Source organism: Girardinichthys multiradiatus, chromosome 1, assembly GCF_021462225.1.
Source record: "Girardinichthys multiradiatus isolate DD_20200921_A chromosome 1, DD_fGirMul_XY1, whole genome shotgun sequence".
Taxonomy (NCBI): domain Eukaryota; kingdom Metazoa; phylum Chordata; class Actinopteri; order Cyprinodontiformes; family Goodeidae; genus Girardinichthys; species Girardinichthys multiradiatus.
Genome location: NC_061794.1, coordinates 49094838 through 49113415, shown reverse-complemented (window position 1 = coordinate 49113415; position 18578 = coordinate 49094838). Strand labels below are relative to the sequence as shown.

General features: G+C 42.0%; 1 protein-coding gene across 1 annotated transcript; it reads right to left on the bottom strand.

Moving 5' to 3' along the window:
- Positions 1-7180: 7180 nt before the first annotated feature.
- On the bottom strand, positions 7181-18022 carry uxt (ubiquitously-expressed, prefoldin-like chaperone). Its single transcript, XM_047366142.1, has 6 exons — positions 17577-18022; positions 12141-12222; positions 11043-11110; positions 10779-10886; positions 7945-8008; positions 7181-7756 (listed from the first exon to the last, which is right to left on the bottom strand). Exons 1-6 carry the CDS (start codon positions 17663-17665, stop codon positions 7694-7696), a joined length of 474 nt encoding a protein of 157 aa, XP_047222098.1. The 5' UTR covers positions 17666-18022; the 3' UTR covers positions 7181-7693.
- Between the last annotated feature and the right edge of the window lie 556 nt (positions 18023-18578).

The window sequence follows — 18578 nt, the reverse complement described above, 5'->3', positions numbered from 1 at the left end:
ACCATAGAATGATTTTTAAAGCACCTGTTTCTCACTAATGCTTGCCTACAAAATCTTTTACTCTCAGATTACTTCTTTAACAACTCTAGTCATTGTTCACTGGGTTGTCCAGTTGGACAGTTTCCATGTTGTCCACATTGTCACCTCCTCTTTTAACTTCTTTTACCACGTCCTCTAAAACCACCTCTTAGTCTTTATAATTTGGGGCTACCTTGGTATTCTAACCTGGAATGGGTGGCAGTCCGCCCCCCTTTATTTGTTTTCAGTTAAGCTGAAAGTTTTTTCCTGTGCTTTTCTTAAGGCCTCAGTATTATGGTTATGTCAGTTAAAAGCTGCTCTTATTGTTGTTCTTTTAATTAAACTTTTTGTTTTAATCTGTTTATCAACTGTCTGCACTCAGGGACTGAAAAGTCCCCTTTGAAATTATAACCTGGCAAGGTTTTTTATTGTCTCTTGAATCTTTTGAATGCATAATCTCCAGTTTAAGATCCCCGTGTAGTTTTAGGATTTCGGTGATAATTAAATGACCTGAAAATCCATATTTTTATGCCATCGTGTACATATTTCTGTTAAATCAGAGCTTTTTCTCTGTTCTTCCCCCATTGTTCTTTGTTATTTTTCTCTTTTTAGTTTTCATTATTTCTAATTTTAGATCCCCTTGTAATTTTAAGACATCCTTTGTATCTAATTTGCCCAAAAACCCATGTTTTTTATTTTTTATTCCATCTATGACAGATCATACCTGCTCCTTTTACATAGTTCTCCATAAACTTTACCTCCCCTTCTAAGTCAATTAGTTTACTTTGTTTCTTCCCCATTATGTTTTATGTTAGTTTAATTATAGTATAAATGTCCCAGATAAAAGGTCACTGGCATGAGACTTTAAGGAGAGGACATTAACACGCCCTTCTACTGCGACTAATTCGCAGCGGTGTTAATTTTCTGGAATGAAATCCGACCTGAATCTCCAAAGTCACCAGTACGTAGTTTTAATCTGGGCAAAAGAAAACACAGGACTAGCAGAATCCTGCTATGATTCTATTAAAATGCTTAGTCCTCCATACACATACAACACAGTCACACAGTTAGTTTCAGGTACCTTGTAATTTTTCTAAGTTAACTTGGTGTTATTTTATGAGCTCAATTTACTCCGTTCTTTTTACTTTTATAGCGCTTATTCTATTCCCTCGCAGGGGAATAACCCTTAGTCGTTTTATTTGGCCCCCTTCTTGGCGGGGCCCTACCTTAATTTGTCACTATCCCTTTCACGGTGGAATAAAACCATCCTAATGCAGCGTCCTTACCGGCGACGCACTACCAACGACTTTTAAGTACTTTTCCTATGAACTGTATTTTAAAACTGTCTCACCTCGGAGTTGACTTCTTGGTGACTCTCTGGACCCTGTGAGGGTCACCCCGCGCAGAGGAAGGCAATAACCCACTGGCCAGGTGTGAATTCACACACACCGGGACTTTCAGCCACTCCGGCTAATGGAGGCTGTGCAGCGGTGCTTCGCTCGACGTCAGGCTTCCCCCACGGATCCCAGAGTCACTGTTAAAGCAAAGAGAAATAAGGTTATTGAATTAATCCGGCTACGAAGGACCAATAAATGTTAGGTATTATTTAGTCAACTCAGAGGTAAGAACGATACAGTCAGAGTTACTTGTGACAAGGGTAGCCCACTTTGCAGTGAAACTACAAAGTTTTTGACACCCTATCTCTTTATTTATATGCACAGTTCAACAGACAGTTCAGACAGGGTGTGTGTGTGTGTGTGAGAAAGAAAGGAGGCTGGTTCACACAGAGATAACAATGATCTCACACACACAGGGAGGAAGGCATAGTGCAGGTGCCTTGCAACCCAAGGTTTTTACATGAGTGATAACAAGTTTTTGCACCCATCCAACAGTCATGCCATTTGGACTTACTAACGCTCCTGCAGTTTTTCAGTCATTGGTCAATGACGTTCTAAGAGACATGGTGGGTCAATTCGTATTTGTTTATCTTGATGACATACTGATTTATTCTCAAGATCTGGGAACCCACAGAAAACATGTCAGAGCTGTTCTCCTGCATCTTCTCCAAAACCAGTTGTTCGTCAAGGCAGAGAAATGTGAGTTCCACGTAACTACCACTTCCTTTTTAGGCTTCATCATTTCTCCAGATCAAGTGCTTGTCGACCCCTCCAAAGTTAAGGCCGTATTAGAATGGCCTGTTCCAACTGATCGCAAGCAGCTTCAAAGATTTCTGGGCTTCGCAAACTTCTATAGGAGGTTTATTAGAAATTACAGCCTGGTTGCTACTCCCCTAAATGCTCTTACCTCTTCCAAGGTGAAATTTGTGTGGAATAAGGATGCAGAGAAGGCCTTCAATAGGTTAAAGGAACTCTTCACATCAGCTCCAGTGTTACGGTCTCCTGACCCAGAGAGACAGTTTACCGTGGAGGTGGATGCCTCAAGCACTGGGGTCGGAGCTGTATTAAGCCAAAGAGGTGAGGATGATCGTGTTCACCCATGTGCCTTCTTTTCAAGGACTCTGTCACAGGCTGAGCGGGTTTACGACGTGGGAAACAAAGAGTTATTGGCTGTTAAGTTGGCGTTGACAGAGTGGAGACATTGGCTGGAGGGGACTAAGGAGCCGTTTATGGTGTGGACTGACCATAAGAACATGGAGTACCTGAAATCAGCAAAACGGCTAAACCCCAGACAGGCTAGGGGGGCTTTGTTTTTTGGTCGTTTTAATTTCTCCCTATCTTACAGACCAGGGAGTAAAAATGGCAAACCTGACGCCCTATCCCGGATTCAAGAGCCTGAAGAATCTCAGTCTGCGGGTGAAGAGGAGCTTATCCTTCCTGAAACCGTCAGGTTGTCTTTGTCTCGAGTGGCGGTGGAAAGGGAGGTCCAGGAAGCCATACTTATTACATTCTAAAAAAATATGTTGCACTGTTTCTAATTTTCCACAATAATTACAACAACCTGTATTATGTTTATTAATTATTTTAAGAGTACTGTTTAATCCAGTATGTCCAAACCTTATTCTAGATATAATATCTTCTTCTTTTTTACTTCTATTACATTTCCTAAATTCCCCAACTTTTTTTGGATGCTGTAATAAAATCTAGCATTGCCTCCTCTATCCCACTGTTCTTGCCATTTCTTATACATTTTAATAATATTCTTTGCCTCATTTTTACTTATTTTAATATTTAAATCAACCATATCCTTTTTTGCTGCACTCTTAGCAAAACTATCAGCCAACTCATTTCCTACCACACCAATGTGGGCAGGAATCCAAACTAGTTTAACATGAGAACCATCATTTTTAATCCTAAAAATTGAGTTAATCATATCCAATATAATATCTTGCCTTGAATCTGAATTTAACTTTAGAATACTTATTAATGCACTACTTGAATCTGAACAAATTAAAACTTCGTCCCACACCTTATTATACAATTCTAATAATATTAGAATTCATCATGAATTTTTTTCCCATGATAAATCTTTGACATTAAAAAACTTTGTAGCTGCCTTTACAATGATTTTTATTTTCTCAGTTTTAGTTCTTGCTTGTTCTGAGCAATTTATGATATATGCAAGAAAAGGAATCAATTTTTCCAATGTAATATTACACTGATTATTGTCTTCCCCTCTTTTCCTTTCAAAATTTGCTTTTGGATCATTATCACTATTTTTTACCTCTTTCACTGCTTCAGCAAAGTGATTCTCTTATCAGTTTTAACTTTTTGAATTTCAGCTGCTTCTTTTCTTACCGTGCACCCTGCATATGCTGCAGTATGACTTCCTCCACAGTTACAACATTTAACTGGATTATTTCCACTAAGGATGTTCACCTCCACATTTACCACATGTCTGTTTCCCTTTACAAACGTTCGCAATATGTCCATATTTTGAACATTTATAACATCTGAGAGGTGGTGGAATATAAGCTCTTACATTAAAGCTCATATAACCAATCATCACCTTATCAGGCAGAACTTTATCTTTGAAATCCAGTAGTACAGATGTTCTGTCCATTTTCTCCCCACTCCTGAAAGCCTGTAATCGTTTGATCCCTGTGTTTTATTATTTTCTTTAGCTCCTCCAAGTTTTCTCCAACAGGAATCCCTGATATTACTTTTACTCCTCTTTCTTTCCAGCACTTCTCTTTTACATACCATTTGTATTTTTAGGGCCGTATTATTTTGTTCAGCATTTTTACAAATGATAAGTATGCTTCCATCCCTTAAGACTTTAACTAACTCTACATCTCCAACAACTTTCTTTAATCCATTTGACAAACTGATAGGACTTATTCCAACCATATCCTGTCCAACCTTAAACTTTAATATAATTTTAAAGTTTTCCATCATTATTTTCTTTCTTATTTCAACTCTTCCTCATCAAGAGCTTTTTTACCAACATTTAGTCCCCTTTTAACTTTATCTTCCCCCCCCTCTTCTATTTTCTACCATAGATCATCCTATATCCATATTTTCATCTTCTGAAAGCCCCCCACTACAACTAGCCATCTTGATCCACTCACAATCCAGATTATGCCAAAACCAACTTTAAAATAAATGAATTACTCACCAGATAACGTTTTAAACCCGCTCAGGACGTGCACGCTCTTCCCTCCAAGTCACAAGCTTTTTTGACCGCTCACCAAACGACACCAAGGTTTTGTGAACTTAATTCAAAAACGAGATCACTATTTAAATTTTAAAAAATCAGATATTGATCATGTAACTTTTTTAACCCTACCTCTAACACCGAGCCTTCAAACTCAACAGGGTTGTTATGGTGAAGCAGTGGGGCGGAGCTTGCTTCATGTGACGTCACCGATGACGTGTGAACCACTTCACTGCTTCATTCAGACCGAGTCAGCTGACTGCTTCGAGTTGACTGGCGGAGTTTCAAACATCTGGTGTCTTTAAGATGGATCAAGTTCTGGTTCACATCCCTGTTCTACAGTATTATACGTTACGAACAGATCTCGGTTTGGATATTCGGAGTTTTGGTGGATTATTCTGTCATGGAGCAACCATCTAGGAAATGTTCCCAAGTGTGGGAATATTACTGTTACTTGTCATAATTATTTTCTTTCGTTATTGTTTTTAGGATCTAGGAAGTAAGAGCTTAATGAAGCTCTTGTGGACTTCGTAGTGAAGGACTCCCAGCCTTTCTCTGTATCCAAACCTAGACCACCCATCCAAACAGTTCCTGGTCACACCAGCCTCTGTCCAGTGTGACACTGTCTCTGTAGCGCCACCTGAAGGTAAAACTCTGAACAGTTTATGTGCAGGGTGTGTGGGGTCTGCAGAGATTTTTGCAGCTCTTTTCCTGACCCTAGACCTGTATAAGTCCTGGATGGATATGAATGACACATCAAAAATGCTCACTTCTTTTATTTTTTTTAGTTATTTATTTAAAATGGGACAGTGGAATTTCATAAAACAAATGACAATTCAAGTTTACGAAGCCAGAATTAGCCTAATGGCTATTTTTCATCTGTAACCCCCTACAGTTCACATTGTTTTTAAATTATTATTTTTTCATGAGTTAATTACTCAGAATCTTTTAATAGGTTACTAAAAACACATATGTACAACACGCATATATACATACATAAGTCCTATTATTTACACAAGAGGTGCATCACATTCGCGGGGATCCATTTGGTGCAACAATCACTACTGCCACTAGATGTCACCCAAGGGAACTGAATGTAGCTTCGGGTAGTGAACCACTTTATGAAACAATGGTTCAAAATGATTCTATGCTTCAAAAAACCTCATTTTGACATCACTACCTTAATTACCTTGTTCATGAATGAATACCGGATACACAAACAGCAGTTCATTCCTACATAACTTGTTGCATATGATCATGTGATCGTATGACACTCTTGGATCCAGTTTGAAAAGTTATGTCTATTTGCCAGCAAAGAGGCATTAGCCACTGTGTCCATCCGTCCAGTTCCTCTGGGGATCTGCGTGGAAGAGGTCAAACTGTTGCAAAAGCGGGGTTTTTATTGGGACAGTGACGTCACACGAAGACTGCTGTTATTCCCTGTTTCTGGCTGTGCTGGAAGTAGGTTAATGCGATTTATTTTGAAAGTTCCAGAAAAGTTCTTACTGGCCTTCATGTTGTAACTTATGGCTGGGGTCCCAACAATGGGATGTGTTGGGTTTGTACCAGATGGTAAATGGCCTGCTCTCATATAGCGCTGTATCAAGTCTGAGGACCCCAAAACTCTTAACACACCAATCAGTCATCCAATCTGTTACACACCAGACATGGTGATGTCCTTGGTGACTGAAAGTTGAATTTTAGTCCCATATGACCAGAGCTCCTTCCTCCATACATCTAGGGAAGTGCCCACATGCCTATTGGCAAACTCAGAACATGACAAATAGCTTTTTTCTGGCCACTCTTCCATAAAGCCCAGCTCTATGGAGGCTTCTTGTGGTCCTCTGGACAGATACTCCAGTTTCTGCTGTGTAACTCTGCAGCTCCCCCAGGTTTACCTGCTTCTCTGATTAATGCCCAGCCTGAGAGTTCTGGTGGACGACCCTCTCTTGGCAGGTTTGTTGTGGTTTCATGTGCTTCCCATCTGAAGATGATGGAGCTGCAGAGGAACTTCAAAGATCTGGCTGTTTTTTATAACCCCACCATGACTTGGTCCTTCTCAACAACTTTGTCCCTGACTTGTTAGGAGAGCTCCTTGGTCTTCATAGTGTGATGCCTCCTGCTTGGTGGAGCTGCAGCCTCTGGGGCCTTTCAGAGAAGGTGTGTTTATACTGACAGATCATGTGACTCTTAGAATGCACACAGGTGGACTTTGTTTCAATACTTAGGGGACTTTACAAGGTAACTGGTTGCAGCAGAACTTTTAATACATATGGACCTGCCAATATCAGCTTTTTCTTCTTTTTATATATTTTTCACTAACTTCGACTATTTTGTGCAGATCAACCACATAAGAGTTAAAAATATTTAAATTATAGGTTAGAATGCAACGAGATAAAAAGTCTAGGGTGAATATTTTTGCAAGACACTGTATAAATCTGTGCTAATTGTATGTTTCTGGATATAAACTAGATATTTGTGTTGTAAACAATGACATTCGTTGTCAGTATTAAATAAACTGAACTTTTTGTAAATGATCACAAATGGCCTCATAAAAGATTTTTATTGATTAACAAAGGAAGAACTTTTTCGAACAGATCTGAATTCAATCTGAGGGAAAACAAATCAACCAAAACCAATATGTGACATTGTTTATTAAATGTTCAATAAAAACACAAAAAATAAACAAACAGAAAACAACAAAAACTAAAAGAAAATTAGGAAAAGGATGAGAGTCCAGGATGTTCACATATTTCAGCTGATTTACTGGAACACAGAAGTTGAACAGTAAACTGCATTGAGGAGGAAAAAACACCTTCCAGTAAACTTTATTTTGAAAAGTCTCCGTAACATGGAGGAATGTCTCCAAGAGCAGCAACAACAGGAAGTGGATGTCACATGTGGCAACATGGGTTCTTTCCAGATCTGGGGAAAAGTTGGTTCCACTCAGTGTCCAGAGATGGGAATACTTCCTCCTCCTCAGATTGGACCTGAGCAGCAGCAGCAGATGTTTATTAAATGTCCTGCAGAAACCTCTGCAAATGTTCCTCATGTGGAAAGCTTAGAAAACATCTCTTCTCTGGCTCTCAGGGAGGTCACTCAGCCCCTGCAGCTCCCGCAGACCCTGAGGAGAAGAAGACGAAGAAGAAGAAGCAGAGAGGAGCCAATCAGATGCCACATCTGCACAGAGATGAGGAACTGCACACACACAATGGTTCTCCTGAGAGTGGTTCCTCTAAAAGTTGAACTGACTGTAATCAGAACCGGGCAGGAATTGATCTAATGTCGGTTATGGGTTCTGGAGAAACTGACCTCCAGCACCATGCGGATATGGGCTTTTATTTTGGCGGAGTCTTGGGTGAGCTGCTCAGTGAAGCTGCAAAACAACAGACACAGAGTTAGCATGACTAGCATCTCTCATTTGTAAGAATGGATAGTACTAACGTCAAGGTAACCCAACAGAACTCCATCTGCAACTAAAGAGCACCACAAGCAGCCGACAAGAACGGAAATCTGTGAAATTTACATTTAGTTGGACATTCAGTAACTACTCGTACTCGTTGTCTTCCGCTTCATCCAGGACTGGGTCGCGGGGGCAGCAGACTCAGCAGAGACGCCCAGACGTCCCTCTCTCCAGACACCTCCTCCAGTTCCTCCAGGGGGAACCCGAGGCGTTCCCAGGCCAGCCGAGAGACATAGTCCCTCCAGCGTGTCCTGGGCCTCCTCCAGGTGGGACGTGCCTGGAACACCTCCCGAGGAAGGCGTCCAGGAGGCATCTGGTATAGATGCCAGAGCCACCTCAACTGGCTCCTCTCGATGTGGAGGAGCAGCAGCTCTACTCTGAGCTCCTCACCCTATCTCTAAAGGAGTGCCCGGAGCTTTTTAACCATCTCGGTGTCTTCAGACTGGGTAATGAAAGAGTCCAACCGTGAGTCCCCAGCCTCTATAGAGTACATAGAGTCCATTCAGTTACTAATTCCTGAAAAATGCAACACATTTTTTTTTATTTAACTTGCACCATTATTGTAAAATATTTGAAATGTTATATTTATGATACTTTGTGTAAGGAACCAGAAAATCTAGAAGTAGCATTTAAAAAAATCTGACATGATTTCTGACATCTACAGCAAAAAGAGGAAAATATATTGTGCTTATTTTTAAAATGTTCAAAAGTAAGAACACCTCAGTCCTAGAACCTTCTGCTTCTACATGTTTGCCTTCAACCATATCAGAAGATGCTGATGCTTCCTTTGCTTCCCCCTTCTACCTGTGTGTCTCAAGAAGTCAAGTGAAGATGCAACTGGAGAGACTGAATCTTAATAAGGCTGCAGGTCCAGATCATGTCAGCCCTAGAGTCCTGAAGGTCTGTGCAGAGCAGCTCTGTGGGATTCTGCAGCACCTCTTCAACCTTAGCCTGGCCCAGAAGAAGGTACCGGTGTTGTGGAAGACCTCCTGTCTTGTTCCGGTACCAAAGAAAACTCACCCATCAGTCCTCAATGACTATAGACCTGTTGCCCTAACATCCCACATAATGAAGGTCCTAGAGAGACTCCTGTTGGTCCACCTGAGTAAGCAAACAAACTATCAGGACCTCCTTCAGTTAGCTTATCTCTGTGGAGTTGGAGTTGAAGATGCCATCATGCACCTGCTTCAACAAACCCACTGTCATCTGGACAAAGCCAGCAGCACTGTGAGGATCATGTTCTTTGATTTCTCCAGAACATTTAATACAATCCAACCTGATTTGCTTTGTCAGAAACTCCAGAAGACTCAGGTGGAGACCTCAACAATCTCCTGGATCAAAGACTACCTGACAAACAGACCACAGTTTGTGAGACTGAAGGGTTGTGAGTCTAACCAGGTAGTCAGCAGCACAGGAGCACCACAGGGGACTGTACTCTCACCATTCCTTTTCACTCTGTACACCTCAGACTTCCAGGACAAGACAGACTCCTGTCATCTGCAGAAATACTCAGATGATTCTGCTGTCGTGGGGTGGATCAGAGATGGACAAGAAGCTGAGTACAGGAAGGTGGTGGACCACTTTGTGGCATGGTGTGGAAACAATGATCTCATTTTGAACGTGACTAAAACAAAGGAGATGATTGTAGATTTGAAGAGAAACAGGAATAAGTCAAAAACTATTTCTATCATGGGAGAAGAAGTGGAGGTGGTGGAGGAGTATAAATACCTCGGTGTTCACCTGGACAACAGACTAGAGTGGAGATGCAACTGTGAAGCCATCTACAAGAAGGGACAGAGCAGACTGTACTTCTTGAGGAAGCTTAGGTCCTTTGGTGTTTGCAGCAAGATGCTGCAGATCTTCTATAAGTCTGTTGTGGAGAGTATGATCTCTTCTGCCATCATCTGCTGGGGAAGCAGCATCAGAACCAGGGACTTAAAAAAGCTCAACAAGCTGATAAAGAAGGCTGGTTCTGTTCTGGGGACTCCTCTGGAACCTCTGGAGATCATTGTGGAAAGAAGGATTCTTCATAAAATGAAGAACATTATGGAGAACCCTGAGCATCCTCTTCATGAGACTGTCCTACAACAACAGTGTCTTCAGTCAGAGGCTTCTTCAGATCTGCTGTAAGACGGAGCGCTACAGGAGATCCTTCCTGCCCACAGCCATCAGCATCTACAACGACTCTTTGAAGAAACCTTCATAATATGAGCTACAACAACATTTAATTTACCTTTGGGATTAATAAAGTATTTTTGAATTGAATTGAATCAGTCTGTTGTGGCGACTACCATTTTCTTTGCTGCAGTGGCCTGGGTGAAGGTATCAAGGTATCACAGCATCAAAGCGTCAAGGCAAAAGATGCCAATAGACTGAATCAACTCATCACCTATCACCATGTCCACTGGACAAGTTAAAGAGTAGGTTCAGCAGCAGACGTATCCAGCCACCTGGCTCTAAGGAACATTACAGAACTTTCCTAAGGAACGCTCTGTAATGTTCCTTAGACAGTCCACCTCTTGCCCTAGACTGCTGGAGATCAGCACCAGCTCCCCCGTGACCCACTATGGAATAAGTGGTATAGAAGATGAATGAATGAATTTTAACATGGGAGTTTTCTAGAATATTCTGAGCATATTTCCAGGTTCCTCTGTCCTTGTTGTCACGGTGATGATGAACCTACGCTGTTAGCTGAGTCGTCTTCCTGTCGATGAATCGCAGAGCCTCATCAAGGTTCATCTCAACAAAGAACCCAAATCCGACAGCCACAAAGATCCTGGATGAGTCGTCGCTGAGAAGAAGAGAAGAACAAATCAGAACCAGGACCAAGGGTCGGCAACCACATCTACATTGTTCAAGACGCCATGACCCAGGGTACTGGTGTCACCGCAGTCTGGTCCATCCCAGCCGGATCATGTGTACGCTGTACATGGAGGCAGGAACTTACACTTGTGCCTGAACGTAGAAGTTACAGCCGAGGTCCACGTCGGCCTTCAGCTGCTGGGAGCCCGCCTCCTGCAGGAACACACAGTGACATCACTGTGACATCACTAAAGCCATGACAGCTCTGATTTTATTTATTTATTTTATTTAAGTAAAGATAACTACTCCTATTCTATGATGAATAGATTTCATATAAACATGAAGAGCTATAAACAAAATTTAAAGAAGAAAAAAAGCTAAACTAAAAAATGTAATTATTTAAGTTAGAAATCTTTTATTATAAAATAAAATGAATAAATAATGATACATGTAAAAAGTGTGGAAATGTTCATCAAACCTGAAAAACAAAACTCAAATTTCTGCTAAATCGTACTTAAAAGTGCACGCTGTTGGGCGTGGCGCTGATGGTGTAGGGGTTAAGCACGCGACCATATGCAGAGGCTACAGTCCTCGAAGCAGCAGTCTCGGGTTCGAGTCCCGGACCCGGCGACATTTGCCAAATGTCTCCCCCTCTTTCCTGTCTAAATAAATAAAGGCCACTAGTGCCAAAAAATAATAAAAACTGCACGCAGTTTTTAACTCTAGTAATTTAAAGTTTCTGAAAGTCTGGAATTTAATTCCCAACATTAAAATAAATGTGGAAATAAATCAATAAAGGGCCTAAAAGTAAAGATATGCAATTATACATTCCAGAGTAAAAACAGTCTTTTTAATGTCCGGAGCTGCTCAGCAGTGAGACGTTTTTGTGTTTTTCTAAAGAAAACGACTGAAAACTGGAAACTGCAAAACAAGAAGTCGCCTCAGGCAGGCTTCTGTTTCATTCATTTTATCTTCTTGGTATAAACCTCGAATGGATAATCCCAACAGTAGGAATCTATTCCTGAAAGATGCTATCTGTCTTCTTCTCCAGGATTGATTGACCACTGCTCTGTAAAATGCACCTATAAGACATTTTGCCCACAGCGCCTCCTGCTGACCAAGCAGCTGAAGAAATTGAGGATTACTTTGTGTGAAGTGACTTTTTAAAACAGAGTGAAAGGAAAACTGTGACAGAGTGATGCATCTTTCCAGACAAAGAGTCTGTGTATCACAGTGTTGGTACCTGCAGACTCTGGATGGTGTTCTTCAGCTGCAGGTACTGAGAGATCTTCTCATAGACCTGATCCCTCTGCTCCAACACCTTCCTGCCAAACACCAGCAGATAGTTTCATTAGAGATTATGTCTGAAGACCATCATCATTTATCTGTCTGTAGAGCAACAAGTCTCCGACTGAAGACCATCATCATGTCTCTGTCTGAAGACCATCATGTCTCTGTCTGAAGACCATCATCATGTCTCTGTCTTAAGACCATCATCATTTATCTGTCTGTAGAGCAACAAGTCTCTGTCTGAAGACCATCAAGTCTCCGACTGAAGACCATCATCATGTCTCTGTCTGAAGACCATCATGTCTCTGACTGAAGACCATCATCATGTCTCTGTCTGAAGACCATCATCATTTATCTGTCTGTAGACCAACAAGTCTCTGTCTGAAGACCATCATGTCTCCGACTGAAGACCATCATCATGTCTCTGTCTGAAGACCATCATGTTTCTGACTGAAGACCATCATGTCTCTGTCTGAAGACCATCATGTCTCCGACTGAAGACCATCATCATGTCTCTGTCTGAAGACCATCATGTTTCTGACTGAAGACCATCATGTCTCTGTCTGAAGACCATCATGTCTCTGTCTGAAGACCATCATGTCTCTGTTCGAAGACCATCATGTCTCTGTCTGAAGACCATCATGTCTTTGTCTGAAGACCATCATGTCTCTGACTGAAGACCATCATGTCTCTGACTGAAGACCATCATCATGTCTCTGTCTGAAGACCATCATGTCTCTGTCTGAAGACCATCGTCATGTCTCTGACTGAAGACCATCATGTCTCTGTCTGAAGACCATCATGTCTCTGACTGAAGACCATCATGTCTCTGTCTGAAGACCATCATGTCTCTGACTGAAGACCATCATGTCTCTGACTGAAGACCATCATGTCTCTGACTGAAGACCATCATGTCTCTGACTGAAGACCATCATGTCTCTGTCTGAAGACCATCATCATGTCTCTGACTGAAGACCATCATGTCTCTGTCTGTAGACCATCATGTCTCTGTCTGTAGACCATCATGTCTCTGTCTGAAGACCATCATGTCTCTGACTGAAGACCATCATGTCTCTGACTGAAGACCATCATGTCTCTGTCTGAAGACCATCATGTCTCTGTCTGAAGACCATCATGTCTCTGACTGAAGACCATCATGTCTCTGACTGAAGACCATCATCATTTATCTGTCTGTAGACCAACAAGTCTCTGACTGAAGACCATCATCATGTCTCTGTCTGAAGACCATCATGTCTCTGACTGAAGACCATCATGTCTCTGACTGAAGACCATCATGTCTCTGTCTGAAGACCATCATGTCTCTGTCTGAAGACCATCATGTCTCTGACTGAAGACCATCATGTCTCTGACTGAAGACCATCATCATGTCTCTGACTGAAGACCATCATCATGTCTCTGTCTGAAGACCATCATGTCTCTGACTGAAGACCATCATGTCTCTGACTGAAGACCATCATGACTCTGTCTGAAGACCATCATGTCTCTGACTGAAGACCATCATGTCTCTGACTGAAGACCATCATGTCTCTGTCTGAAGACCATCATCATGTCTCTGACTGAAGATCATCATGTCTCTGTCTGAAGACCATCATGTCTCTGTCTGAAGACCATCATGTCTCTGACTGAAGACCATCATGTCTCTGACTGAAGACCATCAGGTCTCTGTCTGAAGACCATAATGTCTCTGACTGAAGACCATCATGTCTCTGACTGAAGACCATCATGTCTCTGTCTGAAGACCATCATGTCTCTGACTGAAGACCATCAGGTCTCTGTCTGAAGACCATCATGTCTCTGACTGAAGACCATCATGTCTCTGACTGAAGACCATCATGTCTCTGACTGAAGACCATCACGTCTCTGACTGAAGACCATCATGTCTCTGACTGAAGACCATCACGTCTCTGTCTGAAGATCATCATGTCTCTGACTGAAGATCATCATGTCTCTGACTGAAGACCATTAAGTCTCTGACTGAAGATCATCATGTCTCTGTCTGAAGATCATCATGTCTCTGACTGAAGATCATCATGTCTCTGTCTGAAGACCATCATGTCTCTGTCTGAAGACCATCATCATGTCTCTGACTGAAGATCATCATGTCTCTGTCTGAAGACCATCATGTCTCTGTCTGAAGACCATCATCATGTCTCTGACTGAAGATCATCATGTCTCTGTCTGAAGACCATCATGTCTCTGTCTGAAGACCATCATGTCTCTGACTGAAGACCATCAGGTCTCTGTCTGAAGACCATCATGTTTCTGACTGAAGACCATCATGTCTCTGACTGAAGACCATCATGTCTCTGACTGAAGACCATCATGTCTCTGTCTGAAGACCATCATCATGTCTCTGACTGAAGATCATCATGTCTCTGACTGAAGACCATCATCATGTCTCTGACTGAAGACCATCAGGTCTCTGTCTGAAGACCATCATGTCTCTGACTGAAGACCATCATGTTTCTGAGTGAAGACCATCATGTCTCTGACTGAAGACCATCATGTCTCTGACTGAAGATCATCATGTCTCTGACTGAAGACCATTAAGTCTCTGACTGAAGACCATCATGTCTCTGACTGAAGATCATCATGTCTCTGACTGAAGACCATCATGTCTCTGTCTGAAGACCATCATCATGTCTCTGACTGAAGATCATCATGTCTCTGACTGAAGATCATCATGTTTCTGACTGAAGACCATCATGTCTCTGACTGAAGACCATCATGTCTCTGACTGAAGACCATCATGTCTCTGTCTGAAGACCATCATCATGTCTCTGACTGAAGATCATCATGTCTCTGACTGAAGACCATCATCATGTCTCTGACTGAAGACCATCAGGTCTCTGTCTGAAGACCATCATGTCTCTGACTGAAGACCATCATGTTTCTGAGTGAAGACCATCATGTCTCTGACTGAAGACCATCATGTCTCTGACTGAAGATCATCATGTCTCTGACTGAAGACCATTAAGTCTCTGACTGAAGACCATCATGTCTCTGACTGAAGATCATCATGTCTCTGACTGAAGACCATCATGTCTCTGTCTGAAGACCATCATCATGTCTCTGACTGAAGATTATCATGTCTCTGTCTGAAGACCATCATGTCTCTGTCTGAAGACCATCATCATGTCTCTGACTGAAGATCATCATGTCTCTGTCTGAAGACCATCATGTCTCTGTCTGAAGACCATCATGTCTCTGACTGAAGACCATCAGGTCTCTGTCTGAAGACCATCATGTTTCTGACTGAAGACCATCATGTCTCTGACTGAAGACCATCATGTCTCTGACTGAAGACCATCATGTCTCTGTCTGAAGACCATCATCATGTCTCTGACTGAAGATCATCATGTCTCTGTCTGAAGACCATCATGTCTCTGACTGAAGACCATCAGGTCTCTGACTGAAGACCATCATGTCTCTGACTGAAGACCATCATCATGTCTCTGACTGAAGACCATCATGTCTCTGACTGAAGACCATCATGTCTCTGACTGAAGACCATCATGTCTCTGTCTGAAGACCATCATCATGTCTCTGACTGAAGATCATCAGGTCTCTGTTTGAAGACCATCATGTCTCTGACTGAAGACCATCATGTCTCTGACTGAAGACCATCATGTCTCTGACTGAAGACCATCATGTCTCTGTCTGAAGACCATCATCATGTCTCTGTCTGAAGATCATCATGTCTCTGACTGAAGACCGTCATGTCTCTGTCTGAAGACCATCATCATGTCTCTGTCTGAAGACCATCATGTCTCTGTCTGAAGACCATCATGTCTCTGTCTGAAGACCATCATGTCTCTGTCTGAAGACCATCATGTCTCTGTCTGAAGACCATCATGTCTCTGTCTGAAGACCATCATGTCTCTGACTGAAGACCATCATGTCTCTGTCTGAAGACCATCATGTCTCTGTCTGAAGACCATCATGTCTCTGTCTGAAGACCATCATGTCTCTGTCTGAAGACCATCATGTCTCTGTCTGAAGACCATCATCATGTCTCTGTCTGAAGACCATCATGTCTCTGTCTGAAGACCATCATGTCTCTGTCTGAAGACCATCATGTCTCTGACTGAAGACCATCATGTCTCTGTCTGAAGACCATCATGTCTCTGTCTGAAGACCATCATGTCTCTGACTGAAGACCATCATGTCTCTGACTGAAGACCATCATGTCTCTGTCTGAAGACCATCATCATGTCTCTGACTGAAGACCATCATCATGTCTCTGACTGAAGACCATCATGTCTCTGACTGAAGACCATCATGTCTCTGACTGAAGACCATCATGTCTCTGTCTGAAGACCATCATCATGTCTCTGACTGAAGATCATCAGGTCTCTGTTTGAAGACCATCATGTCTCTGACTGAAGACCATCATGTCTCTGACTGAAGACCATCATGTCTCTGACTGAAGACCATCATGTCTCTGTCTGAAGACCATCATCATGTCTCTGTCTGAAGATCATCATGTCTCTGACTGAAGACCGTCATGTCTCTGTCTGAAGACCATCATCATGTCTCTGTCTGAAGACCATCATGTCTCTGTCTGAAGACCATCATGTCTCTGTCTGAAGACCATCATGTCTCTGTCTGAAGACCATCATGTCTCTGACTGAAGACCATCATGTCTCTGTCTGAAGACCATCATGTCTCTGTCTGAAGACCATCATGTCTCTGTCTGAAGACCATCATGTCTCTGTCTGAAGACCATCATGTCTCTGTCTGAAGACCATCATGTCTCTGTCTGAAGACCATCAGGTCTCTGTCTGAAGACCATCATGTCTCTGTCTGAAGACCATCATGTCTCTGTCTGAAGACCATCATCATGTCTCTGACTGAAGACCATCATGTCTCTGTCTGAAGACCATCATGTCTCTGTCTGAAGACCATCATGTCTCTGTCTGAAGACCATCATGTCTCTGTCTGAAGACCATCAGGTCTCTGTCTGAAGACCATCATGTCTCTGTCTGAAGACCATCATGTCTCTGTCTGAAGACCATCATGTCTCTGTCTGAAGACCATCATGTCTCTGACTGAAGACCATCATGTCTCTGTCTGAAGACCATCATGTCTCTGTCTGAAGACCATCATGTCTCTGTCTGAAGACCATCATGTCTCTGTCTGTAGACCATCATGTCTCTGACTGAAGACCATCATGTCTCTGTCTGAAGACCATCATGTCTCTGTCTGAAGACCATCATGTCTCTGTCTGAAGACCATCATGTCTCTGACTGAAGACCATCATGTCTCTGTCTGAAGACCATCATGTCTCTGTCTGAAGACCATCATGTCTCTGTCTGAAGACCATCATGTCTAGGTCTGACAGTACTTTTGAACGAGTGTCACTTACCGCAGGTCTCTCCTCAGGACGTCGTTAATGAAGACCTCATACTGGAGAACCTTCTGATCCACACTGTCAGCACCAGCAGGAGGAACCATACTCTGATTCTACCGTTTTCTGTTAAAGAACAAAAAGGAAGCCAGTTTCCAGCTGCGGTGGTCTCAGAGTCCAGCTGTGATCCAGCTGTGATCCTCGGATTCTCTGTCTGAAGATTATTTCACCGCTTTAACACGAACCTTCTCGTTGGAACTGTTAGCATGTTGCTACCGTATCACTGCACACCGGAAACACCTGTTGTTCTTTTCTGTTTTTGGTGGTTGGCAAACTACCTGATGGTGAATGTGCGCCACCTACTGGTAAGGAGCTGTTCAGGACAGAAACTAAATTCTCTTCATGTACCCAATTACCGCTAAACAACGAGAAATGATCAGTATAACCGTGTTTCGCTACGTGTACTTCTGTGTTCATTCATTATTCTATTTTTGGAAATGAAATCAAATTCTGAAAAGCTTGTCAGTTTGGATTTCTGATTCGTATGAATTAAAGAAAAAACAGAAATGGCTTTATTTTGCTTTAATAAATTCGTGTATGGTTCGTTCTTTGGTTTTTCCGTTTCAAAATAATACGGAAAAAACGAAAAATTTGGCGTTTTTTTTATTTGTTTTTGTATTTGTTTGTTTTAAAATGTAATTAGAAAAACAACGATTCTAAAAATGAAAAAGGCTGTGGTTTTCTCATTCATTTTAATGGTTAATGAAAGACAGGTTTTATGTTTTGTTTGGTCACCATGTTAAGTGTATGGAGGACCGATCCTGACAAAATTAAAAATAAAAGCAGAAATATAAATGTTTTGTTTTTCCTTTTCCTTACACATGCCTTTGTTCTTTTTACATTTCCTCGTCACTCTTTTTCCTTTACCGTATGCATTTCTGCTTCATTATGCAAATGAGGAGGGCTGCCTTCTTCTCTCCAGCTCCTCTCCTATTGGTCAATATACAGGAAGAAGGAGGA

What these genes read in the sequence shown, in the direction of transcription:
- uxt (XM_047366142.1), bottom strand. Translation starts at nt 17,665, where the DNA reads ATGGTTCCTCCTGCTGGTGCTGACAGTGTGGATCAGAAGGTTCTCCAG. An exon ending in ACACCATCCAGAGTCTGCAG is followed by an intron (nt 11,111 to 12,140) that starts GTACCAACACTG and finishes GTGTTCCTGCAG; the next exon opens with GAGGCGGGCTCCCAGCAGCT. An exon ending in AAGACGACTCAGCTAACAGC is followed by an intron (nt 8,009 to 10,778) that starts GTAGGTTCATCA and finishes GTTGTTTTGCAG; the next exon opens with CTTCACTGAGCAGCTCACCC.